This window comes from Cavia porcellus, unplaced genomic scaffold (assembly GCF_034190915.1).
Source record: "Cavia porcellus strain 051 isolate PalLab524CR breed Dunkin Hartley unplaced genomic scaffold, mCavPor4.1 scaffold_30, whole genome shotgun sequence".
In the NCBI taxonomy this organism is placed as follows: Eukaryota; Metazoa; Chordata; class Mammalia; order Rodentia; family Caviidae; genus Cavia; species Cavia porcellus.
Window position 1 is genome coordinate 26,639,267 of NW_026947513.1, and position 23,516 is coordinate 26,662,782.

The 23,516-nt window shown below is 34.9% G+C and overlaps 1 protein-coding gene across 2 annotated transcripts in view; it reads left to right on the forward strand.

Moving 5' to 3' along the window:
* The window catches only part of Gabrb1 (gamma-aminobutyric acid type A receptor subunit beta1), a 400,986-nt gene that overhangs the window by 282,098 nt on the left and 95,372 nt on the right, over window positions 1-23,516 (forward strand). For both annotated transcript variants that reach the window (XM_063240639.1, XM_063240638.1), the window contains exon 5: window positions 10,272-10,354. In XM_063240639.1, the coding sequence (XP_063096709.1) occupies window positions 10,272-10,354 (83 nt within the window). The remainder of the gene's footprint in view (window positions 1-10,271; window positions 10,355-23,516) is intronic.

Sequence of the window (23,516 nt, forward strand, 5' to 3'; positions counted from 1 at the left end):
CACTTGACGATGTAAATCTTTTAACTGCTCCTCATTAACAGTCTCACCAATCTTAAGGACATGAATACTACATCTCAAAATTTTTATTCTTATTTTCCCTCTTCTCTTTCAGGCTCTTTTTATATGAATTCTAATAAAATTGGACAATTATTTTATGCAAACATCAAGTTTCAAACTCAGGAGCTACTCTCTATAAAATTAAAAGTTAGGAAAAATTTTCAACCATGAAATAATTTGTTAATTTAAACTCAAATTTTTATTTGCAAAAGTGTCCTCTCAATATGTGTATGTATACACGTGCATGTAGTTGTATGCATGTGTATGTCTACCCAGATTTTAAGTTTTTTACAAGCCAGGGCTTCCTGGATTGTGTTTTGTCAGCATTGAGAATTATGCCACCCTGAGACATTAAATATGCATGATTATGATTCTAGCGACTCAAGGTCAACGACCATGCAGCATGGACCTTAATAAATGAATACTACAGAGACATCCTTTCTTTTCCTTTCAAAGTGTCTTGGGACCACAATTCTAACTAACAGCCTATTATAGTGTTCTGACCTAACCTTCTCCATAAATTGGATTATAATATGAGCCATTCGAAATGTCTTTGAACGAAGACACATGAATGCTATGCTATCATGAAACTTCCTCGGGGAAATCTGTCATTAGAAGAACAGATAGTTAATGCTTTTGCCTGTGGCTGGTCCTGTCTTGTTATACTTTAATTTACTATCTGCCAATAATGTTTTCACACATATGGGATGAATACTTTGAATGTGAAAAGTTAGAAATATAGTTCAAATAAAAATATAATACTGAAGTCCTCAACCCATCCATTTTTGTCCTTTGCTACCTTTAATTGCCTAGAAGATTTACTGCATTTGCCTGAGTCAGCCAATGTGAATACACTTCTGTGTGAATGTACCAGGTGACCGACCACTCCTGGACAATCATGTCAAGCAAGAACAAATGGCAACACAAGGAGCAGTCGTTCTTAGAGCTGTTCATGGCTGCATCTCACACAAAAGGCAGAAAAGCCCAATAAGAACTCTACCCAGGACATCTCTCTTTCTGGTGATGATGTAGGAAATTCTTGCTGAGAATTTTTTTTTTCTCACAAAGAACTTATGTACTCAGTTCACTTAATATAAGCACACAAAATCTAGAAATGCCAAACTCTCATTAATTCCCCTCAAAACTACTCCCTCTCACTTTTTTCCTAGTGTCATTTTTTTAAATTTATGTATTTATTTTAGTTAATTTTATGGATATATTTTAGCTATACATAATGATTTACCATTCATCATAGGAAATTTGAAAATAAATGCAGGTGTCCATGATATATCTTGATTCTTTTTTTATCTCATTTCTTTTTCCTTCCTTCAACCCCTCCTTATTTACAAAAGGTTTGTTTGTATTTTATCTTTCTATTCTCTTTTCCCCTTTTCTCTTCATTCCTTTATCTCTTCCCCTCCCCTGTTTCCCTTCCTATTTGAACAACAATTTCTTCCTATTTTACAATGTCTATTATATATTCTGGTCCTTATTTACACTTTTAGCTTCTCATCCCAGAGAAATCATCTATATTTCAACATGTGTATTCAATTATTTAACTTGAGTATGCTGACAAGGTGCATCCTCTAGAAATGTCTCATTTATCCTTCTTTATCAACAAGCAGTAGTGTTTATTTGTTTGTTTGTTTGTTTGTTTTGGTTTTTTGTACCAGGGATCGAACTTAAAACCTCTTGCTTGCCAAGCAGGCACTTATGCTGCTGAGCTATACTCTTGGACCCAGTACTCTATTTATATATATTTTTAAAAGCCACATCTTCTTTACCCATTCATCAGCAGATGGTCATATGGGCTGCTTCCAAGATGTAGCTATTACAAACAGGGCCACTACAAACATGAGTGTGCATATATCACTGTAATGTGACGCTTTTAATTCTTTGGAAAGATACAAAGAAGAAAACTAGCTATGTGAGATGGAACCTCTAGTTTTACTTTTTTGAAGCATCTCCACACTGATTTCCACAGTGGTTGCACCAGTCTACACTCCCACCAGCAGTGGAGAAGGGTTCCTTTTTCTCCACAGCACCACCAGCATTTGTTACTGGTTGATTTCTTAATAACAACTATTCTTTTTGGAGTGATATGGAATCTGTGTTGTTTTAATTTGTATCTCTCAAATGACCAATGATGCTGAACATTTTTTCATACATTTATTTGGTGTTCCTACATCATCTGAGAAGTAATTATTCATTTCAGATGCCCATTTTGGGGTTTGGTCTTTAAATTTGGGAGGTCTTTTTTTTTTTAACTTTTTGTTTGTTTGCTTGTTTTTTTACTTCTTTAAATGTTATAGATAACAACTCATTGTCTGAGGAATACCTGGCAAAATTTTTTTCTCACTCTGTGGGTTGTCATTTTTTTTTTTTTTTGTGGGTACCAGGAATCAAACTCAGGATCTTGTGGTTGCCAAGCAGGCACTGCACCACTGACCTATATCCCTGACCCCTGGATGTTGCCTCTTTTCTCTGTTGGCTATTTCTTTTGCTGTGCAAAGCTTTTTAATAAAATGAAATCCCAGCTGTTGATTCTTTGTAGTATTTCCTGTGAAGCTAGGATTTTGTCCATAAAGTCTTTGCCTACACTTATATTTTCAAGAGTTCTACCTATTATCTCACCCAGTAGATTTGGTGTTTCCATTTCAATATTTAGATATTTCATCCATTTTGACTTTAGTGTAGTGTATGGTGAAGATTTGGTTCTAGTTTTAAACTTTGACATGTGGAAAGCCGGTTTTTCTAGCGCCATTGATTGAAGAGGCTGTCTTACTCCCAGTGAAGATGTTTGACCCATTTATCAAAGATAAAGTGGCTGCTAACACTTAAATGATCAAAGAGTCCAACTTCCGGTTGCATAGAATTCTACCAGCTAAAGTATGAATTTATTAGTATCTGCTTGGAAGGTTGTCATTGTCTGAGTCTCAGTGATCCCTCCTTTGCAAAGACCCTGATGGTTTTCTGGTGACCAAATTTATATGTCCATGGCTTTCCTCCAATCTATGTTAAATAATTTGGGGAGACTTTGCACCTTATCCAAGTTGGACCAATGTAATTCTGATGGGAGTTTAAATTTTGGAACAGATCAATTCCAAGATGGAAGGTGTTTTACTGATGCCAGAACTCAAGTTCCTGGAGCTGTTATTTGCCAAATTGTGATGTTTACTCAACTTTCCTTGATAGTCATAATCAGATTTGGAAGCAGGAGAAACAAACCAAATTAGGCAATAAAAGTTGAAAAGATATTAAATCATAGTAAAGCCTTGAATACTATACAGATTACAAGGCAGTATCAATTATTTGTGGTATTGAGTGCTGTATCTATTGAATCACTGATCATAACACCGAAACAGTAAATTTAATCAGCTTTGCAGAAGTCGGACTTTTAAACTGCTCGCAGCTGTGACTCCCACATAGATAAGACACTGATTACTCATCCCATAGACAGTGCTTTTTTGACTTTGCAAGTCACTTTATAAAAACCTCAGGCTCTCCCAGTTCATGAATCAAAGGTTTAATATAATATTTCAGGGTGTGTCCTGATTCTGATTTGATGCAACTCACTGACCAAAATGGTGGTTTGAAAAAGAGAGAAGGAAAGTAAGCATGTTGAATAGTGAGACACAAATGATATTGTTTAAGTAGAGGGGGTCTAAGAATATTTGATTCTAATTTCATTTTAAAGTATAATTATTTTAAGCTATAATAAGAAGTGTGCACACTGTTGGGTTTATTGTTGTCATTATAGTTGCTGTTTACCCCAATTTGTGGTAGTCCTTGATTAGTCATGTAAGATCTTTAACGCAAGTACTCTAGTGTTTACTAATATTTTCTCAAAACGCATAGATAAAATACAGTACAAAAAAAGACTAATGTTCCTCTTTTGCTCTCTGGCTGTCGCTTTTACTGTCTTCCACCACAATGAACTGTTGCCCCCCTCGTGTGCCTCCTAGTCTGAAGCCAACCACTTCTAGACTGAAACCTCTGCAAACTCTTAGCTAAGTAAACCTTTCCTCATTTAAATGAATAAATAAATAAGCTGTTGCTGAGGAAGGTTGAAAACTGTAATTTTCATCATACATAGTCCCTGCTTTCATGATTGTGTACCCGTTAAATAGATATAAAGTTAGATTTACATGATGATTTTACAATAGCAAAATACATTTTAAATGTTTGTATGTTATATATTGAGATTGTCTGTTAGATTTTTGACTTATTAAAGGTTTGCACATAGAAAAAAAGTGTTTGGAAATCACCAGTGTAGCAGGGTTTCTTCCCTTCTGTACCACTGGACAGGTAGTTTGGGGGGGCTATTCTATGTATTATGGATATGCAGCAACCCCTCTGAGTCCCTCTCACTAGGTGCCAGTGTCAAACTTCAGTTCCAACGTGACAATACAACAATGACTCGAGACACTGTATAATGTCCCTGTGGGGCAAGATCATTCCTGAGGAAAAAGCATTATCCAAGTCACAGAGCCATAGGACTGACCACACAGTAGAAATCCCCAAAGAATGTTCATACTTTTTTTTTTTTAAGACAGGATCTTGCTATGCAATTCAGGCCGGCCTTGAGCTCACTGTGTAGCCCAGGCTGGTCTCATACCTGCAATAATTCTGTTTCAGCCTCTAGAGTCCTGGGATTATAGGCATGTGCCACCATGCTCAGCTTGTTCACGCTTTTCATTCATAAGCAGATCCTAGACAAATATACCAAAGTAGACAAATGAATCTTTAAAAACAGTGTTAAAATATTTATTGTGTTTATCACTTAGAGTATTGAAACACCATGCAGATTATAAAATAATGTTTCAGAACTCTGTTTGCAAACAGCTAAAGGTTTTCATGATATATTAAGTGAATAAATTTTAAGTTAAATAACCATTATGACAAAGGGTACAAGAAGAAGAAAGTTAAATCTCCTTTGGTAGTGACTTCTGAAATACTGATTTTTTTGTAAAACACTTCAAAATTTTTAATTAAGCTTTAAATCTCCTCATACTGCTATTTGCTGTTCAAATAAGTCTAATTATATTGACAAATGTCTTCCTTAGGAAAAGCTTGACAATGAATACCCACATGTAAACTTTAATCTCCATAAGAAAAGTCAAAATTAAAAAACTAAAGTTTTTTCTAATGATGTCTTTAAAAAGAAAGCATCTATGTTCATGTGAACATAAATGAACAAATCAATCAACTTATTCCGAAAAACTCAAAAAAAATGATCTGAGGTGTATTCATAGAATGTTCACATATGTGCAGGTGTTGCGAAAAGTTTATTTTATGTTGTCATGTGCCACAAAGCAACCTTTTGGTCACAGTGGTGATCCATAAGGTGATAATGGAGCTGAAAACTTTTTATTGCCTGGTGAAATCATAGCTGTTCTAACATCAGACACTTATTATTTGCATATTAATAATGATACTAATGGGGAAAAACTGACTGCAAATAAAAATATAGCACACACAATTATACACAATATATAATATTTGATAAAGATTTAAAAACTCTGTTACTGGTTTATGAATTACTAAATTTTTACTATTATTTTAGAGTATACTCCATGTACTCATTAAAAAGCTTTTACTATAAAACAGTATGCATGTGACACTGAGAGCCGCCTCATGCAGCCTCATCAGGAGGCCACTCCATGACTGACCTGTATCATCAAGATTTGTGGAAGTCACTCTACTATGTTTGTACAATAACAAAATCATCTAATAATGCGTTTCTCAGAATGTGTCCCTGTTGTTAAGTGATACATAGCTTTAGAGATGCAAGTAGATATATAAGTATGAAATGAAAATATATGTGTATACATGCACATATTTATTGTATACTATAGTGTGAAGTATATTTTGTATTCACATAGTCACAGAGCATATAATGTATTATTACAGTATATTCAAAACATTTTCATTTGAAGAAATAAAACAATATAAATGCCTACTAAAGGATGAGTAGAGAAATATATTACAGTATTTTCAACAACTAAAAGTATTATAGTGCATTTTTTAAAAGATGGTTTATTGTTTACTTGTCTTAGAACCAAATCTAACATGTGTTGTTAAGGTAAATAGCCATAGTACAAAACAGTGTGTTGCTTGGGTATGGAAGATGTTTTACCACTAAGAAGACATAGATGTGCTTCCATTTCATGAGTAGTTCTAGGAAGTTTCAAAATTGAACAATTTCATATGTTGTATAATTAACTGGAACATAAAGTATAAAGGAAAGATACTATTAAATGTGAATCTTTCCAATTCTTTATATGATGATTACGCTTTCTGGGGGAGGCCTATGTAACTTTTGATAACACGTTTTCAATTGTAAAGTTTGTACCAGTGAACTGATCATATGGATTTCAGCTTGTTTCAAACTCCACACTTCAGAAAACCATCCCAAGTCAGAGAAAATGGAGGGATCATGGAAGTACAGGTGAGGTGTCTACCAGCTGGGCCCCAGGGGTGAGCATAAGCCCTTAGTGCAGCTGAGCTGTAAGCACTCATCCCAGCACCGTGTTTCTTCCCTGGCTCTTTACTGCCTGGCTTGTAAGTAGGCCAAGGGTTAGAGCTGAATCTTACAGATCTAACCAACAGTGGAGAGTATGAGGCTCCATAAGAAGGCAGGCTTTGCTATTATTGTTTTAGGCTGTCATAAGAAGGAAGCAGGACTTTATGCACAATGTAGATTCTACTCACAAAATTTATAAACACTGCCAGACCTATTTGTAGGATGCTGGTGAATATGAGAAGAACTGTAAGACAGTACAGACTATCATTTAGGGAGTGCCTAAAAAGTACAGGCACTAGGCTGAGAGCTTTGTACATACTAACCTTCTTAATCCTCAGAGCAATCTGAAATACTGAATGCTTTCATTAATGAGGGCACTGAGCTTTAGGACATCATTAATTGTTCTGGACTCATACCATCAGTGAGAAGGAAATGAAGACTCAACCCAATCTGCCTACCTTAAAAATCAACCACAAAAATTTTAACAGCTTTATTGTGATATCATTGGCTTAAGGTTGTGACAGATAATTATTTAACTATATTAATTATTATTGTGCTATAGTCCTTAGTAAAATATTACCAAGAAAATTTGAGAGTACACTTAAATAATCGTACACAACCAAGTGGGATTTATTCCTGCAATGCAAGCATTCATTCCTAGGATGCAAAGATAAAGAATTAAAAGCTCAGACTCAACTCAAAAGAGGCAGAAAAGAAGGTTTTGAAAAATTCAATGTCTTTTCATTGTAAAAACTGATAACAAAATAGGTATAAGAGAAACTTACTTTGATCTAATTAAAATTAGTATGAAAAACTGTGTGAGTTATCCTCAGTCACATCAATAGGTCTTGGGATCAGAGCTAAAGGCATCATACTTTATGGCTTTAAACTATAACACGGATCTATAGTAAATAAAAACAGAATGTTAATGGCTTAAAAACACACATACACAATGGAGTATGCATACAGAACCCAGAAGTAAAAAGCATACATTTACAGTCATAGTAGTTAAATTAGACTGTCAAATTCATCGGCTTGAGAGCCTGGTAAGATGTTAGTAAAGCGCACTTCCACGTGTGTGGTCATGGAACATGACCTGATGTACAGTATCTGGCCCCTGGCCCCTTCCTCTCTGTTTCTCTGCCGTTTCCCTACTGTACCCCTACTTTGTTTCTGGGCTCTAAGAGGTGAGCAGCATTCCTCCCCAACCCCTTCTACCGTAAGGTTTCTGCTTTGGAACAAGCCAACCATGGCCTAAACTTTCCGAAACCATGAGCCAAATGAGATTTTTTTTTTCCTTTAAATGGTGAGTCTTAGGTATTTTTTCCCAGCAGCAGGAGAACTTATCAATACAACAGTGAACTAGGATTCATTAAGAGTATCAAGAATACATACTACAGCACAGCAATTTTTAAAAATGGTATATAAAAACTGAATATCCATATATAAAAAATGAACTAACTAAATTTGACTTCTATCTCATACCACACATAAAAAGCAACTTGAAATAAATAAAAACCTAAATATATAAGTTGAAACAGTGAATTCACTAGCAATACACTGTTAAACCTTCTTGGCAAGGTTTATTGCTATGGCAATAGCTCCTGGCAATTTCCCTAATTTTTTCTCTCTCTCTCTCTCTCTCTGTCTCTCTCTGTCTCTCTCTCTGTCTCTCTCTCTGTCTCTCTGTCTCTCTGTCTCTCTCTGTCTCTCTCTCTGTCTCTCTCTCTGTCTCTCTCTCTGTCTCTCTCTCTTTCTCTCTCTCTCTCTCTCTCTCTCTCTCTCTCTCTCTCTCTCTCTCTCTTCCTCTCCCTCTGTTTTCCTCACCCCCATCTCTCTTACACTGAGGATTAAATCCAGATCTTTGCACATACTAATCAAGCACTCTTCTGCTGAGCTACATCCATAGCCCTTCTAATTTTATTTTGGGACAAGGTCTTGCTAAATTGCAAGACTGGCCTTGAAGCTATGATCCTCCTGTCTCAGCATCACAAGTAACTGAATTAGAGATATGCACTACCATGCCTAGCTTGGAAATAAGTTTTTTAAATATAATAACAAAATCCCAGACAGGAAAAGCAAATATAAACAAATGAGAGTACAAAAAGCTAAAATACTTCTGCATAAGAAAGAAAACAATGAACAATGAAAACATAACATATGGAATAAAAGAAAGTACTTGCAAACCATGTATCTCTGAAGAGACTCATTCGAAATACATAAGAAACTCATACAACTCAGTACTCAAATGCAGTGACTCGATTTTTAAATGGGCCAAAGAATAAAATAAACACTTCTCAAAAATTAAAAAAAATCAAATGTTCAATTGGCATATGGCATTTAATCCTTTAAAAAATATAAATCAAAGCTGAAATTATACCTCACACTTATTAGAATACCTACTTTCAAAAGACAATTAAGTATTTGGCATTCAGACACACTATCAAGTTTTATATACTGATTTTATACCCTGCAACTTTATTGAAGTGATTTATTAATTGCAGCAGTTATTTGTGGAGCCTTCTCTGTATATGATCATGATACCTACATAGATACTTACTCTATTCTTATTTGTATGGTTTTTATTTCCTTTTTTTTTTTTTTTAACTGCTCTGGCTAAGACTACCAGTACTATGTTGAACAGAAGTGGGACAATGGGGCATCTGTACCTCGTTCCAGAAGTTAAAGGAACAGTTTTAAATTTTTCTGTGTCTACTTAAATAATCCCATGTTTCTTTTTATTTTGTTAGTATGAAATATCACATAAATTATTTTTGCCCTTGATCTCTCTTGCACTGAATTTGTAAATTTTTTAGTTTGGCTAGTGCTGATTGTGATGTGTACATTCTTACATTCTAGGAATAAACTTTGTTTTTCAAGGTGAATGATCTTTTTAAATGCTATTGATTTGTGTGTTTTTAAAATAATTTATTGAGGATTTTTGCAACTTCTTTATCAAAAACTTGGCTTGTAATTTTCTTGTACTGCATTTGTCTAGTTTTAGAATCAGTGTGGTACTAATCTCATAAAAATAGAGTTTGGGAATCTGACCATTTCTAATTTGTGAAGTTTAAGAAGAGTAAACATTAATTTTCCTATGAATTATGGGTAGAATTCACCCAGAAAGTCATGAGACATTGAAGTGTTTTTGTTGCTGTTGAAGGTTTTGATAACTTATTTAATCTCCTTGATTTTTATTAGTGCGTTCAAGCTTTCTATTTCTTTTGGAAATAGTTTTGATAGGTTATGTATTTCTGAGAATGTATCTATTTTCCCCTATCCATCTAGATTATCCAGTTTGTTGACATGAATAAGGTGTGATTGAAAGATACAGTGAATATTTTAAATTGTAAAATGCTATTACTGTAAAAGTATTATACACATTGCCAAGAAGTATAGGATAAATGTGTTCAAAACAAAGGGAAATATTTTGAAATGGAATAATGGCAATGAGTCTTTTGCTGTGATAAATTTCTCAATTTAAATACTCACAACAGTTTATGATTATCCTGTGCTGATCAAGTGTAATTGTTCATAGTAGATCCTGATGACTGCATAAAGTTTTCTTGTCTTATTTTATAATCTGATAAGCTTGATCTTAGGTTAGGAGGCCTATAATGCCAAAGATATGCAAATTCAAAACAATAATATACCTTTTACAATTTTTTTTTCTCTCTCACCTTGGCAGGATCACAACCACGGCTGCATGTATGATGGATCTTAGAAGATACCCTCTGGATGAGCAGAACTGCACCCTGGAGATTGAAAGCTGTAAGTCACTTGTATAGGGAAATGAGAAAGAAGGATGCTTGCTTGACCCAATTAAGGTTAACCGTTCACGAAGTTCATGGGTACTAGAATATTTTTAGCTGTACTCCACTGGCCATTCCTCAAAGGATTTACATTCAGTAATAGTGTCCTGTCATTTTAATGACTTCATCATTTTGGAAGAGTCAGAAAAATCCAACTTATTTCAGGCTTTTGGGGTTTTTTGTTGTTGTTGTTGTTTGGGTTTTTTGTTTTGTTTTTGTTTAGAGACATGGTTTTGCTATGTAGTTCAGGCTGACCCGAGACTCACAGCAATCCTCCAACCTGAGCCTCCCAAGTGCTGAGACCACCAGCATACACCGCCACCCTGGCCCCTCTAAATTTTATCAGCACGTGCTTTTACTCTCTTAGGGTTTCTCCCCAAACCTTCTAGATCAAAGCTGTATTAATATAAGAGGAAAACATTTCCATATGAAAAGACTCCATGAGAAGGTCTTGGTTCTATCATCTGGTGACCTAAAGGATTGCAAATTGTCTTTTAGAAAAATACTGTGAGAGAACTGTGTGTGAATGATGTGTCTGTATTTATGAAAAGAACAAATGATAAGTGATATCTTGTGAAGCTTATGCTTTGAGGTCTAGTGACTAATTTTAATTTACTCTCTCTGGCTTACTTTTCATTGATTACTTTTTGAACAAGGTGAAGATTTAAGATTTAATCTGAAGGTCTATGATTTTTTTCTTGTTTTTTTTTTTTTGTCTTGTTTTTTGTTTTTTGTTTTTTGCAATCAACCAATAGGCATTTAAAACTATTGCTTGTGAATACAGACCATGTATTGGTTTTCAGAGGTGCAGAAAGTGTGGTAGTTCATTCACATCATTATTCTATCACTGTTCTGAACAATCAATATGTGTATATTTAAATCATCTAAAAGATTTCTAGATCTAAACATCAAGATGATAATGAAAAATAAGGACTTTGTAAACAACCTACAGTGTTATTGAATAAGTATATTTCCTTAGTATGTGATTATTAAGCAAATATATATACAGACACTTGTATAGAGAAAACTCTAAATTTAGACATATTGTTCTGCTACCAGTGGAATAAGCAAGAAAATTCATTAGCTATTCTTTAAATATTCTAATTTCAAAGCTCATTATATAAAGAAATTGGCAAATAAACTGTTCTGTTGAAAATGGTATTAAAAGAGAAAGACAACCCATGAATCATTCAAATAAATGGCTTAACTTTGGCCATTGACTGCTTTTCATTTGACTTTGTGAATTTTTTATCTTGGCTTCTCAGTATCAAAATCTGGAAAACTATTAAAAATTCTGTAGTTTAAAAATTCTTATGGCTTTTATCATTCCCTTAAAGGAGCAATAAATTTTGACATGATGTAAATTACAAATTCTTCAATTACCAGCATTTTCTACCAAGTGTGTATGTTATTTATAATGTATACTGAATCTTTCTACCATCATAAGTTGACATTTTTCTTTAAAGTGACAAATTTCTTTATTTCTATATTAGAAAATAGATGATGTTTAAGTCTTTTTATCACATGTCACCAAAGCAAAAACTATAAATGAAGTAGAAATAAAACATGTCTTTTTGTGGCAGCAATAAGTAACTCCCAGAAAGCAAGAGTCTAAAACAATCATAAGATAGTAGGAAAATATATGGTGACAACATATGGTGATCATTGAAGTAGTTCACCAAATACAGGCATTTGTCCGAATAGAGTGACAAGTTTATGTGAAAGTGACACTGAACTCAACTAGCAGGCAGTTGATGAATCATCAGGTAGCCAAGCGCAGGTCACAGAACTGCACTTCCTAAATTGCGTACTGAAAGCAAATCTCTACCTGTCGTAATTTTGTGTAGTGCAGGAATTGGGGAAATGGGGAAATGAATCTACCTTCTGTTGCCAGACTAAAGTGAGGCATTACATAACACCCTCGCAATGAAAATATTCTAACAACGTTTCAGGGATAAGGGATCTGAGAGTCAAAAAAATGAGATAAGTTACTCAGCACCACAGAGCATGGACAGCAGGAGAGGGGGGAGTCAGATCCAGGTATTCTGTTTCTTAAGACCCTGCAATCAACAGCTGGGTAAGGGTACAGAGGACCAATGATTGGAAATATCGTGACACCTAGATGCACTCTCAGCCAGTTCAGGGATTCTAGGCCCACCAAAGACTGGTCTGTGTTTCTTAAAATTATCCCTGTTAAAAGTCAGAATTGGCTGGGGATTTAGCTCAGTGGCTAAAGTGCTTGCCTCGTAAGCACAAGGTCATGAGTTTGATCCCTGGTACCCAAAAAAAAAAAGTCAGAATTGATTGCAGAAACTGAAACAGAAATTAGCATTTTAGATCAATGACTTGTGAATACAGGAAATTGAGTAGTCCTTAATTCTATCTACCTCTGCTTTACAAAAAACAAAAACAAAACAACTCAGGTGACAACATTGCTTAGTCTTAATATTTTGCTTAAAATGAATCCATTCTTAGTAATGGATAAAATAGTCCCCAAAGATTTGAAATTTTAAGAGTCATAATTCCAAGTGGTAAAGTAGTATATGCCAAAAATACGGACTGTGAATGAGCTTTGCTTATGTTTACCCAAGTACAGGCCGTGGAAGTATTAATAAATATTGAGTTAAACTCCTTGTAAAGAAACTTGTGCCTTCTTGGAAAATAGTTCTCCCTGAACTGACAATGGATCAAGGGTAATCACTGACTTTAAAACTGATTACAAATGAATTACATTCTAGTGTCAGTGGGGGAAAAAAAAAGAATGATAAAGTACAATTTCCACAAATGAAAGACTGAAATGTTCATATTTACTGTGATCAGCAGAGGGGAAACTTTGCCGACATTTCAAAATTTGCTCGTTTTTATGCTCCTCTTATCAAGGCTGGGGAAAAATTTGGTCCTCTGAGACAAATTTAAAATGTTTTGCTTATCCTTAATGTCATCCATCCAATCAAGGAAAACTGGAAGACCATAAAGCCTTGTTAATTGAAAATTTACTTGAATTTGGAACAGATTAATAGCTTCATTGCCCTGACATGCTATAAAATGAGCTAATAGCATATAGAAAAATCAATAAAGGAATTTAGTCTAAAGAGGAATTGAAACTTGAAATCAATAAAGCTATCATGTGCAGGTTTGATAGTCACAGCCTTACGAAGGTGAGGACGAGCCTTAGGGTAACAATCATGCGGTGTTCACATGTCTTTCCTCCTTTATCTGCAGCAGGAACTAGGGAAATTCTTTACCTTATCTCACCCTCTCACTTTCAGCAGACGGAATCACGTCCCAGTACACTCACAAACACAGAAGTCATTTCCAGTCAGAAATCTATAGATTCTCACCCGTCTTCTGACCTGCCTTGTTTACTGTCCTGAGTTAATCCCTGTTCATCAGTTCTTTTACTGGATAACTCTGCCCTCTGTATTCAGGATTCCATTGCTTTCTTCTTCCTCTGAGAATTGATTATTTCAGTCCACACATTTCAACCCAATCTCTTTAGATTTCTAGTCTTACTCTTACTGATACCTCTTGCTCATAGTCAAAAACTTTTTTCATACAATACATGCATTCTGCCCCTTCTTCTTCCTTAAGCTTCTTTTTAAATCTCTTTTTTTTTTTTTCACAATGTATGTGAAAGAATGATCTACGTCTGTCGTTGTATGGTTTGTTTCTGATCTTCCCCTAAAGCCTCATGTAGCCATGGGTGCGGTTGAATCTAAACTCTGTGATTGATCAAAGGTTCAATGCTGCCAGGCCTAGTGGCACACATGTGTAATCTCAGCACTCAGGAGGCTGAGGCAGGAGGATTGCAGAAAGTTCAAGACCAGCCTGGCCTACAAAGTGTGCTCAAGGCCAGCCTGAGTCCTCATCTCAAAAAGACCAAAAAAAAAAAAAAAAAAAAAAAAAAAAAAAAAAAAAAAATTCAATGCTAGGATTAAGGATTAACATGTGTGTCTTACAACTGCCCTAGGCAGATAGCCTGCATACAGTATAAGGGACAGAAAAACTTTTATCCCTCTGCCATGTGCCAACCTGCCTTGGAGTCAGCTAATTATCAACCAAAACCTCTACAAACTTGTGAACTAATTAAACCTTTCCCTCTTTAACTTTGGGCATTGGTTATTTTGTCTCAGCAATGAGAAAAGTAACAATTATCCATTGTCTCAACTTCCTCTCAACCTACTTCAGCTTTCTCCCTACCCCCTCAGCTAAATCTGTTCTCAGGAGACAGTAAGTCTTCTTATTCTGTTTTTATTCCAGTGGTTTTCAAATTTACACCTCCATCTCAGCATCTAAGCACTAGATCAATGCTCCTATGGTACTCTTTGTGGTATACTTTGATTTTTCAAAGACCTCCTAATTTGCTCAAAATTTAACTCAGATTCCCACTCCCAAATGAATTTCTTTCCTAGTCTCATTAATCTCCTTTCCAAGCACAATTTTAGCCCGAAATTTTCACATTTCCCTCTCTGGGGCCTCTATGTGAAGATGGCATTTTGGGGACTATCACCAGTTGAAGGCTCACAGACAATAATCCCATCAGTTGAAGAGGCCACAGAGAGCTGTCTCACCCCTTCCACTCTGTAAGGACATAAGGAAAAGGCACCACCTCTGAAGAAAAGGCACCTTCACCAGACACCAGGGCTGCTAGTGTTTTTAGCTTCCACTCCTGACCACAGAGCTGTAGGAAATAAATTTCAAGATAACACCTAGGGCATGGCATTTTGTTGTAGAAGCCAAACGAACAAAGATTCTCATATACTTGTTTGTTCCCATGTTTATTGTTTTTTCCCCTCTGTAGATTATAAACTCTGCAAAGGAAAGGATCGTTGTTTTATTCACTCCCCAATAATTACCCTAGTACTAGATAATAAGTATTTGTGCAGTTAAAATATGCTGGATTTCTTAGCATTACACTGTCCAAACCTTTTGAGTTGTAGAACACAAGTCTAGTTTTAAGTGCCCAGCTAAGGTTTAAAATATATATTTTTACTTGCAGTAAAATATCCTTTAATTTGTACAATTTTATGTCATGTTTTAAGACTCACGAGGTAAGATTGTATATGTGTCAACCAAGAGATGAATAAAAGAAAACCTAGTATTTTAATTTCTTGAATTTTGGTAGGTTGATAAATTTCACAAAACATGATTTCTTTTGCCTTATCATAAGTCATTAACTATGTGCTTTCTACCTGAACTACAGTGTACTTATATGAACAAAGTTAGATAACATTGACTGATATATAATTATTTTATAGTGGTATCTTGTAAAACAAAACTTGACAAGTTTTAATGTAGGCATTTTCTTAATGTACTAAACTTAATGAGCCTTCCACTTAATTTGTCAGTCTCCAAATGTTGTCATGTTATTTATGTAAATGGTTTGACAAGAATTTAAGCAATAGCTATATGAGATTATTTCCAAAACAAAGTTGTTTTCTTGTCAAAATATAGCAAATGACTTTTTAAAAAGTGACCACCCAATAAAATGACAACCTAAATTATGAAAATGTCATGTTTGAGGAACTAAAATGATAAATTTTACTTATGTAATATGTTATAACAGGCTCTAGAAATAACATCAAAATAAATATATCTAAACATAATACATGGAAATATCTATAAAAGTCTGCCTGATAGCTCCACCCTGGAGACCTGTACCCAGTTCTTAAAGACGTAATACAATAATTTTATGCAGAAAGAGTACAAGATGTCTGGTAAGAAAAATTTAGGAAGATGCACAGTCATTTCTGAATATTTTAAACACTATGATATTGAAAAGAAATGTTTATAGTTACACAGATTACTGTCCGAAGCTCATGTCCCAGACTGTAGGTCGGCAGGAGGAATTCTCTTGGGAGAGAGCCAGTCCTTTCCTTCTACTCAATCTTTTGACGTTAAATGAGTCTTGACCATCTTAAAGAAGCAACTGCCTTCCTCATTCTACTGATTTAAATGTTAACTTCATCCAAAAACAACCTCAAAGGAATACCCAGAATAATAATGCTTGCAAAAATCTTGAGTACTTACTGACCTGGTGAAGCTGACACGTAAAATTAAAAATCACATCCAGAGTGCTGGATTTTAATGCCTTCAGTTCAATTCAACAAGCATTTCTCAAGTGGTGACCACGTGTGGTTCTGGGTGCTAGCAAGTGCTGGTGGTAGGACTACAATCAAATAGACAGGCAGACAAAAGTTTCAGGGAAGAGGACTTCAAATTTAAGGGAAGTAATTTCGAAAGAGTTTTAGTGTCAGTTCATTAAATAAGTCCCTGCTTAAGAAAGAATGTCCATTCCTATAAGGACATGTCAGTTCATTGGAAATGGGCACTTACAGTAATAAATGTCAAAAACATTCTTCCTTAAGAGCATAGTTTAATTTTATGAACTTCAAGGTCTTGTTCAGCCCTCACATCTAGAACTCTTGGAGTTCATTCCATTTGGTTATATTAACAGTAAATGACTTTATGTGCTTGACTAACATATTAGTTCTAAAGTGATTCTGATTTATAAAGGAAAATGGAACATAGAAAAAAGCTATGACTCTGTGAACACATAAATACAAGAAAAATATGGAATATAGAACAATTACAGAGCGAAGCCTATAAACCATCTTACTTTATTATAACCTGCCAGGTCATTAATTCTGATATGAAATAATTTAAAAATAGCATCCATAACATGCTGCATACTTTCTATTCATAGTTGCTAAACACCAAAAATAACAGAAGTAAATTGAACATCATTAATCGTTCATGGCTTCTCTCATTTTATGCTCCCATTGTCAAGGAAACTAGCAGCATTGAATATCTTCTTAGATAGATTTGATTTTGCCATATTCAGTAGACTACTTAATGAAAATGAATATTTTAAATTTATGTGCACAGAAATGTTAATGAATTGTAGTGCCTGTAGCTTTTTTGATGAGCATGGAGTGGGTGTAGGGAAGAAGGGAATATTTTCTGAATTAATTTATTCCTCTTCCAGCCTGCATCTTTGAAACTATGAAAAAATTCTCTCTCTCCGAAAGCCTCTGATCCTTTTACAAGTTATAAAATAAAAACTGGTGGGAGAAGAGAGTTCCTTTTATCAAAATTAGTTTTGCGATCAACTTAACTATAAAGTTAAACCTTATAGCTGTTCATGTTTACAGAACAGATAGTTTATTGCCCACATATGTGCGAAAATTGTTGGATTGGTGATTTACAGATTTAGTTTTCTGAAAATTTCTTGGATTCTTGGCATAATGATATGTGATCAACCATTTTGCACTGATCAATGTTTATGCATTATCTGAAACTTTCAAGGATTAACCAAATACTTAAAGACATTTTATAGTAACACTCTCATTTCCTAGACCTGGACACCCTTACTGAACTAAGTGTTTTCAACCAATTGGGCTGCAAATCTTACAATAATGACATTTAATATATGTGGCTGAGGTACTTTATGAAGATTTCCCATTGCAGTCCCTTGCGGGGATGTGCACTTGTGATCTCAGCTGGAGGATACTACATTTAAGCTCTGCCTATGTAAATTAATGGTTCACTGAGACCATGTTTCCACCTTTTTAAAAAAAATTTTTTTAAAAAGGAGTCATGGGATTTAGGTCAGTGTAGAAGCCCTAGGTTCAGTCCACAATACTGCCCCAGAAATCTCACTGAAATATCATCATAAGAAGGAAATTAGAATATCAAAGTAGCAATTTACCTCAAGCCAAATAATGATACTACAGTGCTTTTTATGGGATCTAAATTCAGGTAATAGGACCTGTGAGTCTGAGAGTGAGTTCTTACATTGCAGCACCTTAAAACAAGTATTTCTTGAGAATCTCCTCGTACAACTGTTCTCTCCTTTCACGGTTATACATGAGTTGGGTGGTTTTCAAGTGTGCTTTATCTGGGCTGAAAGAGACATCTGAGAGCAAAGCAAATTTTAACTGATACTTTTTTCTACTGAGTCTATCCCAACTCAGTTTTTAAATGAGTTTTGATTTTCTGATATTTTAGTTAATCTGATATTGCCAGGATAGTCTTTTTTTTTTTTTTTTTTTTTTTTTTTTTTTGCCAGATCACTTCTACAGGAGATATCCTTTCTTGTCCACCTGGCTACAGATACTATTTCTCAAATTGATATTATACTGGATCATACTACTATAATAGTTTAACTTTTTCACTATTGATAAGACATTTATATGACTTTGTATATGGACATCTTCTCATCAGAGGCCTTGATTTGGATTGCTCCGTGTATCTTATCTACTTAGGAATCATGAGACAACAGTATAACTTAGTTTCTATTTTGAAGTCAGTTTCCTCAGCAAAATTGCTATATTATTTTAAGGTAAAAGATATGGAAACAAAACAATATGGAGCCCACCACCCCACCACAGACCATAACGTCAGAATCTGTGGAAGGTGGGTCCAGGTATGACCATTTAAAACTCCACAGGTAGTTTCGATAAGCAGTTCAGTTTGACAGTCACTGCTTTAAGGTCATTATACTTTGACTTTGTGCTCCTCTCTTTTTCCTCTTCCAATAGGTCCAGTTTTCTTTTCCTAAATTTTTTAATTAATTTGTACATGTTTTAAGTTCATGTAGTTTACAGCTATCCTGACAAGTAGTAGATCCAGTTTTCTAAATGGGAACCAGAATGAAAACATAGAAAGAGAAAAGAAAGGATAGGTAGCAAACAACAGAATATAGCATAATCTTTAAAGAAAGAAATCAATAAAACGTAAAGGAAAATGTTTAAACTATACTTTCTTCCCTCTAATAGAACCTCCATTTTGTGTCTTCCACCATACAAATCTTAAAATAGATCGACTGACAAAACTATAGCAATTTGACTTCTTACTACATAGATTGAGTGCATTGTAAAGCACAAAATCTAGTGTATACAACAGGGTCTATTAGTCTACCTAATTTAAGACATGTACACCAAATTCTACACTTCAACCACAAAATCAGTTTATGTGGTAAGAAGTCATCTTGCTATAGGATGAGACTTTGTTTTAAAAGAAAGTATACAAAAATAAATGTCATGTTAATTTGTATAATAACACAGTGAGAAGGCGAATTATCTATTCAGAAAAGGGAGGCGTGGGAATTACCCAACTTACTGCATTCTCTAGCATGTAAAAAAAAGGAAGTTAGTTAAAATTTATGCTCGAATAAGTGCAGCAAAATAATCTTTAAGAGAATTGTGCATCAGATCGAAATGAAACAGTCTATTTCTTTCAACCACAAACAATAATATGTTTATCTTCATCCCCTTGTTTTTATCTTGTAGATAAGAAAACAGATTCTCATACAGATGGCTACACTGTTTCTAAATCGATTGTATTCTAGTATTTACATTTTGTAGAGCTACAAATTAGGACAAGTGGCAGATGAGGAGGGAGCAAACGGGAGGAGCAGGAGGAAGTAAGACCTAGGAGAAAAACAGGAGCAGGAAGACTTCCTGAAAAAGGTCATAGAGATGTGGATTGCCTGTTCTCACATCAGGACTCCCAGAGCCACGGCCCACCACTTTTGGAATGACTCCTTGCAGTGGCTGTCAAATGTCAGATGCACAGGAGGAGGGACTTGTTAACATGCAGGCCCTGGTTTGGCTCCCCTAGTGGGACCTGAGAGTATTTATTTTGAACACATCACAGATGATGTTAATACTCTTGGTTCATAGACCACAATTTGAGTTGTAAGAATCTAGAGTCAGAAGAAAAATCAGCAACAAGAAACAACAAAAAGTCTTCTACTTAGCGTAACCTTCAGAGTTCCACTCGTGCTCTTTAATCTGTATTTCCACCCTGATTACTTTAAATACACAGCTAAAAACCTTTGTGTCACTGGTTGTTCAACATCTGATGCAAAGGAATTTGAGGTTTACATTAAACAAAACAAGTCATTTTCAGATCACGTGAATAACTCTCCAACACTGAAATCTGATCAACTCAGATTTTGTTAAGTATCATAACTTGCCTGTGTGACATTTGTGACTTGCTTCTATTTTATGTGGAGGATTTCTCAAAATATAGTGTATTATTACATGTTCTTAAGGTCACATTCCAGATAATATTGGAATTAATGTATTGTGTAGAAAACAACTGAATAAAGAAAAATAATAAATACTGTCTTTGATTTTCCATGACCCAGTGTCCAAAACTTTGTTTTGTAGTGGGGAGGTCAAAAGGCTGTCGCCACTACCCAGAGGCCTGGAGTTGTCTGAGTCACTTGGAAGCCTCCAAATTTTCCAGAACTTATGTTAACTGTTCCTGATGTGAGTCTCTCTCAGGAAAGAATTCTGAAGATGACTGGCCTTTTTTTTTTTGATGATTCAGAGTCAGAATCATGAACATGCCTCATGATGTGCTAAAGTCTTGCCTGCTGTACAGTGAAAGCAGGTGAAAGAGATTTGTCCTCTAATCCCCATTTTAAACTTAAAATTTACTGGGTGGGCGATGAGGCATGTTTCTATGTAACTAACGTGTCAAGAGAAAGAAGCTCATCTTCGGTTGATTACACGTATTTCCACTACTTAAGATTTAGGCATTTCCTTGTCTATTTCTCATTGTAAGTAAACTAAACCACTTCCCTAAAGACTATAGGTTTATGATTCTGACTCTGAATCATCAAAAAAAAAAAAAAAGGCCAATCATTTTCAGAATTCTTTTACTGAGATTCACATCAAGACCAGCTCTGCCGTTCATCCTCCAGATTTTGAGTGTCCATCTCCTTGTCACCTTTGCCACCCTGAAGCAGTGGTGAGGGGCTCTTGGCAGTCTCCTGTGTTCACACGATATCCAGTTACTGAGCTGCAAACGTACCTATTCTCCTGCCCTGTTGACAGAGGAGAATGAAGCTCCCAACCTACTAGATGTCCAGTATGAGTTTGTGTTCTCTAAAGTGGAAGGATGAACTTTAGGAACAGTGGAAGTTAAAAGCAGAATATATTTATTGAAAGAAAGAAAGCTTCTGTCAGAGAGACAGACAGACAGAAGAGGCCCCAAGGGAATTATCAAAGATTCTGCCTTAATTAGGGACTTTTATAGAGTCAAATCACAAAGTGAGGCAAGTCTAAAGTGGCAAAAACATGGGAACACTCAAGGTGGATATGAAGTGGGACAGAACTATGGCCAATCAATAGGATCAGTTGCTCAGATAACATTGATTAAATTGGAGACAAATGGGGAAGTGAATCCCATAGCAAGCAGGAATGCATAAAAATCAGTGACTCTTTCTGTAGTGGGTTGGCATGGTGACTCCAGACTTCCTCAGGGTGACAGAGACCTATTTAGAGTATCAATTCCTCTTGTTTATCCTTAGAAAGTATGTAAGTACATTTGATTTATGTTTTGTGGGGATTTTATTGGGGGGGTTGATTTTTTTATTTTAAAAAAGAAAAAATACAGGAAAACAAAAATTAGACATACAAACAACTATAAGAACAACAGAAAACCCAAACAATAACAATATATGCTTTCAAAACAAGATGGTGGAAATTTAACAGTGGTTGTAATATTACATATTGTTATCTTCTAGTTGCTTAGATTACCATATGAATATTAACTGCTCTTTTCCAAGAACTAACAGAATTAGTAGTATAGTCTTTTACTATATTACTAAAGCATAAGAAATGCTTATTTTATGCACTTATAAACAAATTTATCTTTTTCCTTTTCCCTTCCTTTTTTCCTTTCCCTTACCTAGCTATTTTTTCCTTTGAGCAATTTCTTACCCTTTCATAATGTCTACAATAGATTTTGGATCTTACTTACTTTTTAAGTTTCTTACACTAGGGAGACAATACAATATGTACATATGTGAGTCTGATTGTCTTGAGGTCCAGCCCATAGAGAAGATGTCTGTTTTTCCTACAGTTGCAAGGTATCTCATCTGTACTGGCTCCTTAAAGGGCCCAGCCCTGTCTGACTGCTGATAATATTTCTATCTAACTCAGTTGCCTTAACACTATCATCATCACTATCTCTTCTTATTTGAATTTGTGAATAAATAGAAGTCAAAACAATACCTTGTTCTTGCAAAAGGATGGTATTTTACATTATTGTCCTCTGATTTTTAGACTGAATGTATTTGAAAGCATCCCCACCCCATCCAAGAAATGCAAAACTGATAATCTCCTTTCGTCTTCCTGATTATTTACTTCAAACCTTTAATCCAGTGGCATATTAAAGCATAATCAATCCGATCTCTGCTAAATTTTCAGTTTGCTGATCAATACTTAAAATAAAACTGAATTTTCTTCTGATGCTGCATGAAGTTTAAAAAAAAAAGTATACTTTCTGCATCTATCACTACCCATCACAAAGATATTCTTCTCAAAGTGTTGCTTTGAAGAGGATGTTTTGCATAAGAAATGCTTTTAAAATCTATCTTTTATTCCATTTAAGTTGAAGGATAATAACAATGGGCTTAATATTAATATGACTAGAAGTGATAGATGTGATTAGCAAAAGCTAAAGAAAAATCATACTGAAATAAAATGTCTTTACATAGAGTGCTCATTTGCCAGAATTTCAGCTGTAAGAAAATTAAGCCATAGGAAGGTTAAGATGAACTGTATGTTTAATATATTTGGAGGCATAAATACAAAAGATTTAAATACGTGAAAGATGACACGGGACACCAGTTCAGACATTTATATCAATCCAACTGAACTTAAATGGGAAAAAATTGTTTTTGTGGTATACTCCGTTTTAGGTATTCAAGATCTTTCAAATGAATGAGTGTTTCTGAATCAAACCTCTAAAAAAGTAGCATGAACAGACTGGAGGTAATCTGCAGGAAATCTTAGATCCAAGGTCCATTTTTAGCATTTAAATTTACATTGCTTACTAGACTCCAATGGAGATATCAAGTTTATAGTTCATCTAAGTCTAGAGTTGAGAATCCAGATGTGATCTGGAAATACAAATGTGCAAACCTTGAGATTGCAGATATATTCATACCCAGATATCTGAACTATCTCCCCATGGTAATTATTTTAGCTAAAAAAAGATGCCCAAGTGTTATACCTTTGTCAAGCTAATACTCAGTGGTTAGGGACATAATAGAAAACACAAGTATGACAAACGATATATACAAGTACATCGTAGGTGAT